The 5750-nt window shown below is 48.0% G+C and overlaps 1 protein-coding gene across 2 annotated transcripts in view; it reads right to left on the bottom strand.

The window, feature by feature from the left end:
- The window catches only part of LOC140204740 (F-box/LRR-repeat protein 19-like), a 22595-nt gene extending 19310 nt beyond the window's left edge, over positions 1 to 3285 (bottom strand). For both annotated transcript variants that reach the window (XM_072271484.1, XM_072271486.1), the window contains exon 1: positions 3042 to 3285. In XM_072271484.1, the coding sequence (XP_072127585.1) occupies positions 3042 to 3086 (45 nt within the window). In that variant the 5' untranslated portion in view covers positions 3087 to 3285. The remainder of the gene's footprint in view (positions 1 to 3041) is intronic.
- Positions 3286 to 5750: the final 2465 nt, after the last annotated feature.

The following is a 5750-nucleotide window of genomic DNA, read 5'->3' as shown; positions in this document are numbered from 1 at the left end:
AAAACGTCACCCTTCCTTCAATATCGCTGGGTGGCAAGCCCACAACTCCCTCCCACCTGCCATCAACTGACTACTCAACAGCAACTAAATGCTGCCCCAGCTGGTGAAGACCATACCTATGAATAAATACAAGAGAAATATATTTGGCAGGTTGGGAAAACTGAAGAAAAACTGTCCCATTTCTGTCCAGATCCACAAACCCAGCCCCAATTCCTGGATCATTTGAAAAAAATAGATCAACTTTCTCTTTTGATACCTCAACAATCCAACCTTCACAACCAGCCAAGATGGAGAATTCCAGCCTCCTGAGAGAGGTTAGTGCATACTTCAGTTTTAACCGATTGCTCCCTTATAACCACCCCTGTGATGCTGAATATGTACCTTCTCATGGCCTCAGGATGCAAAACGATACCCCTTATTCTTCTAAATGATGCATCGGTACATCGTCCACTCGCCGATAATCAACACAGGTGCACATCAAGGATGCCTGCTCTCGTGACGTGGGGGTAAGCTCAGCTCAAACACCATTTATAAATTCACCAACAGCACCACTGTTATTGGTAGACGAGGTGGTGTACAGGAGTGAGAAAGATGAGCTGGTTGAAAGGAGTAGCAGTAACCACAACGCACTCGATGTCAGCAAGATCAAGGAATTGATTGTGGACCTCAGGGTGAACACACACCAGTACTCATCCAGGGATCAGCAGTGGAAATGGAGAGCAGCTTCAAGTTCTTGGACGTCAACATCTTTGGGCCCAACATATTGATGCAATCATTAAGGAGGCACACCAGCGACGATACTTAATTAGGAGTTTGAGGAGATTTGGTGTGTCAACAAAGGCACTCAAAGATTTGCTTACGTACACGGTGCAGAGCATTCAGACTGGTTGCATCACTACGTGGCATCATTCTAATACAAAGGATCAAGAGACTGCCGAGTATCGCAAACTCAGCCAGCAACATCATGGTCACCTTCATCAGGCTGTGCTGCAAGAAGGCAATATCCACCGCTAAGGACATGCCTTCTTCTCACTACTACTATCAGAAAGGAAGTACAAGAGCCTGAAGACTCGCTCAGCGATTCATGCAGCTTCTTTCCTTCTAAATGGTTCACAAAACCACGAACACTACTCTGAATCAGGTTTATTATTAACGGCATGTTATGTGTCGTGAAATTTGTTAGCAGTTCAACGCAATACGTAACATAGAACAAAAAAAAAGTAAATCAATTACTGTATATGCATACTGAATAGATTCAAGATCCTGCAAAAACAGAATATATTTTTTAAAAAGTGAGGTAGTGTTCACTGGTTCAATGCCCATTTAGAAATCAAATGGCAGAGGGGAAGAAGCTGTTCCTGAGTCGCTGAGTGTGTGCCTTCAGGCTTCTTTACCTCCTACCTGATGGTGAGAGTGAGAAAAGGGCATGCCCTGGGTGCTGGAGGTCCTTAATAATGGACGCTGCCTTTCTGAGACACCGCTCCCTGAAGATGTCCTGGGTACTTTGTAGGCTAGTGCCCAAGATGGAGCTGACATTCACAACACTCTGCAGCTTCTTTTGGTCCTGTGCAGTAGCCCCTCCATACCAGACAGTGATGCAGCCTGTCAGAATGCTCTCCACGGTACATCTATAGACATTTTTGAGTGTTTTTGTTGACATACCAAATCTCTTCAAACTCCTAATGAAGTATAGCCGTTGTCTTGCCTTCTTTATGACTGCATCAATATGTTGGGGCCAGGTTAGATCCTCAGAGATCTTGACACCCAGGAACTTGAAACTGCTCACTCTCTCCACTTCTGATCCCTCTGTGAGGATGGGTATGTGTATCTTCGTCTTACCCTTCCTGAAGTCCACAATCAGCTCTTTCGTCTTACTGACGTTGTGCCAGGTTGTTGCTGCAACACCACCTGACTAGTCGGCTTATCTCGCTCCTGTAATCCCTCTCACCACTACCTGAGATTCTACCAACAATGGTTCTATCGTCAGCAAACGTATAGATGGTATTTGAGCTATGCCTAGTCACACAGTCATGGGTATAGAGAGAGTAGAGCAGTGGGCTTCACCATTCCTTTCTCATGCACCATTCAGTTTTATAATTTACGGTAATTACACGCCACTGCAGCCACAAGACAACAAATTTCACAGCATACAAGTCAGTGATAATAAAGCCAATTCGTGGACCGAAATCTCAGCTGCAGGTCCAAGACATCTGCTGCTCAGCAGGACTCAAGTGTGGCCCCAGGTATACACAGACGAATTATTTTCCCTGATGCAGGAGGGAGAATGGTGGAAAAAGTGATCTAGCTGGAGAGGATGCAGAAGAGATTCGAAATCTATCTTACTGCCTTCTCCCATATACCTGCATCCTCAACACATCCCTCCCATCCAGGTCCCTGCCACTGCCTTGTAAGGAGTTTGTACGTTCTCCCCGTGACCGTGCGAGTTTCCTCCCACAATCCAAGGACGTAGATTGTTAGCAGACTGATTGATCACTGTAAATTGTCCCATGATCAGGTTGTGATTAAATCAGCGGTTGCTGGGCAATGTAGCTTGAAGGGCTGGACCGGCCTATTCCGCACTGTACATTAACAACAAAATACACCTATCCAGGCTTCTCATTAATGCTACAATTGATCCCACTTCAACTATTTCCACTGGCAGCTCGTGCACACTGAGTAAGAAAGATCCCCCTCAGATTCTCCTTAAACATTTCACCTTTCACCCTAAACCTATGACCTCTAGCTCACCCAAGCTGAGGAGGAAAAGGCCTGCATGCATTCATATACTCCTCCTAATGTTGTAAACCTTTCAATAAGATCGCCCCTCATTCTCCAGTGCTTCAAGGGTCTAACCCCTCTGAGTTTAACCCCTACCCCTGTATTCAATTCCCCTCCCTCCCTCCCCTTGTTCTCTCAAGGTTTTAACCCCTTCCCATCTCCCTCCTCCGGGGTTGCACCCCCTCACCCCTTCTTCTCCAGGAGCTTCATCCCGCGATTTAACCTCCCCCTCCCTACCACCAGCACCCTCTTTCTCCGCTCACCTGTCCGCCGCTCTCCTGCTCCTCATCCTCGGGCCCCAGCGCCATGTCAGGGCGATGCGGCGGAGCGGGCCTGGGCCATTTCCCCTGCTCGGCCGGCCGGCCGGCTCCGGGGGGAGGGGGGTGGCGTGTGCCCCGGTCCCCCACCACCTGCCGCCGCCAGGAGAATTTAAAAACCAGACGATGTCTCTCACCCCCACTTCACCTCAAGCACTGAGCGACAAAATTTTTTAAAAAGTAACTTCCCCCTCCCCACCACCCCACCCCCCTGGTGGGACGGCGGCTCTGCGCAGCCCCACCCGCCTTCACATCGCCCCCCTGCCCCTCAGCTACCGCCCGCAGCACCGCGGCCCCTTCGCCGCTCCTCCGCTTCGCCCCATTATGTCTCCATCATGGCGGCGGCTGGCCTTCCGTCGGTCCGTACTCCCTCCCTCCCCGCCCGCCCGCCCCAACTTCCCAGACAGCGCGCAGACGCCGAGCGCCAGAGGGCCGTCGGGAAATGTGGTTCATACGGCAGACAGCGGACTGGGGGGCAAGGGCAATGTGGACTACACTTCCCGGTGGACACTACGGTCAGAGAGCTGAGCGGGCAGCTGGCTGTCCCCACGTGCGGTGGTCAACGGGAAGTGTAGTTCAATCTGCTAGGAGCCTAGCGAAGCGTAGTGGAATGACAACATTTCCCGGCGGGCACCACGGCTACGGAAGCTGGGCAAGCAGCAAGCGCTCCTCTAACCACGGTGTCCGTCGGTAAGTGCAGTCCTGCCAGCCACCCTCTCCTATACAGTAATTGCCTTCAGCCTTCCAAAATACATTCCCGCCCGGCATTTTGATAAGGGCGCCCCGCTGACGGAGCTGGCCGCCAGCTGGTAGTACGGCCATGGGGGCTGGGCAGGCGGCGGAATCTCCGCCGGGCGTGGTGACCACTGGGAAGTATAGTTTACGACGGTAGATAGGTTTCAAACGACAACAAATCCCGGTGGGCAACTCGGCACTGAGAAATGGACAGGTCGCAGACTCAAATCGCGCGGTGACCACCGGGATATGTAGTTTTCTCAGCCCGTGGAAACGGGAAGAGCGTGGATGAAAAACTACAACCCCCAGCGGCCACCGCGGGAATCTAGCACCGCCCGTCCCTGGCCCTCCGAGTGCCCCGGGACCACCAGAGCAGTAACTGCAACATCCCATTGACTGGCATCGCCTCATCTCTGGCTGGTGGCACCGGTGTCTCCGTCAGCCTTCAGCATCTGTCCACCCATATCTGTGCCACTTGCAAACACGTCCCAACAGGTTCAAGCTCAAGTACGCCGAGCTCTTAACCACACACACAATCTACGGCGATACGATCTTAACCTTGTCCACCACCCTTGTACTTAACTGTTACAGTTCATGTTGCACTTTGTTCTTTTCCCTTGGTTCCTTTTAGCCGAGTCTGCTCCTGGGAATAAGCTCCCACTGCCTATGAAATGCTCCCAATCAACACACACAAAAATGCTGGAGGACAGCACGGATGGAAATGAATAAAGTCCTCATTTAAATAAAGTTCATCTTCAAAAACGTAAAAAGTCTGGAGGTTGAGCCTTACCCAATTTTAGGTTTTATTACTGGGCAGTTAATATACGATATCTTACGTTTTGGCTATATATTAATCGTGTCGACTGTTCGGTATGGGTTTCTTTGGAAGCTAACTCTGCTAATAAATTTTCTATTATTTCTCTTCTTGGATCCTCACTTCCTTTATTTGTAAGTAAACTAACTGATAATTTAATAGTTAAACATACTCTGAGAATTTTGGATACAATTTAGAAAACATTTAGGTATATTGAGATTTTCCCTTTCTAAGTCCCACTTATTCTAATTTTTTTTAAACCCTCCATGACTGACATATTTTGGCCTTTAGCTCTCTTATAGCTAGGAGGGTGCTTTTGTTTAAATGGGAAGATGATTTTCCTCCTACTCATGCTCAATGGTTATGTGATGTTATATCATGCTTAGATTTAGAGAAGGTTCATTGTTCAATTTCTGAATCTCGTCAAGACTTTCAAACATTTTGGGGACCCTTTCTGAATTATTTTCAAAACTTTCAAAACCCTCAACTCGTTGTTTAAATTCAGATGTTGGCTATTATTAATTTTTTTATTATACGAGGAAGTATTTTACCTTTTTTCTCCTTAATAAACAGCTTCGGTCTTGGTAGGGGTTAGACTTTTTTTGTAATGAATTAGTATATTTCAATATAACTACTGAATACATGAATACAGGGTAATGAGATTGTTATTATGAATAGATATAACATAATTGGTAGGTTTTTAAAAAATTTTTTTTTACCTTTTATATACACTTTCTTGTACTATGTATTCTTCTATGTAGAAACCAATAAAAAAATTGAAAAAGGAAGCTCATCTAGGTGAGGGAAATCTCTGATCCCAAACCTCCGCTGCCTTGCAGCTATACCCACTCATGGGGGAAGGCTTTGGGAGTAAACCCTGGGGGGGGGGGGGGGGGAAGAACTGGGAGATGGAGTTCCTCAGGCATTCCGACATTGAGTTAACTCCTGTGATGCTGTATTGGTCTCTGCCGTTCCTTTGGGATTCATCAAATGTATGGAGAGGGGGAGCTTGCTCACCATATTGTACTGCCCTGGCTTTACTCAACATCCAGGGTCAACCCTGACCAACGGGGGGGGGGGGGGGCTCAAGTTGTTTTTTCCTGTCC

Source organism: Mobula birostris, chromosome 11 (assembly GCF_030028105.1).
Source record: "Mobula birostris isolate sMobBir1 chromosome 11, sMobBir1.hap1, whole genome shotgun sequence".
Taxonomy (NCBI): Eukaryota; Metazoa; Chordata; class Chondrichthyes; order Myliobatiformes; family Myliobatidae; genus Mobula; species Mobula birostris.
Note: the sequence above shows the minus strand (reverse complement) of the source record. Positions and strands in the feature narration are given on the sequence as shown.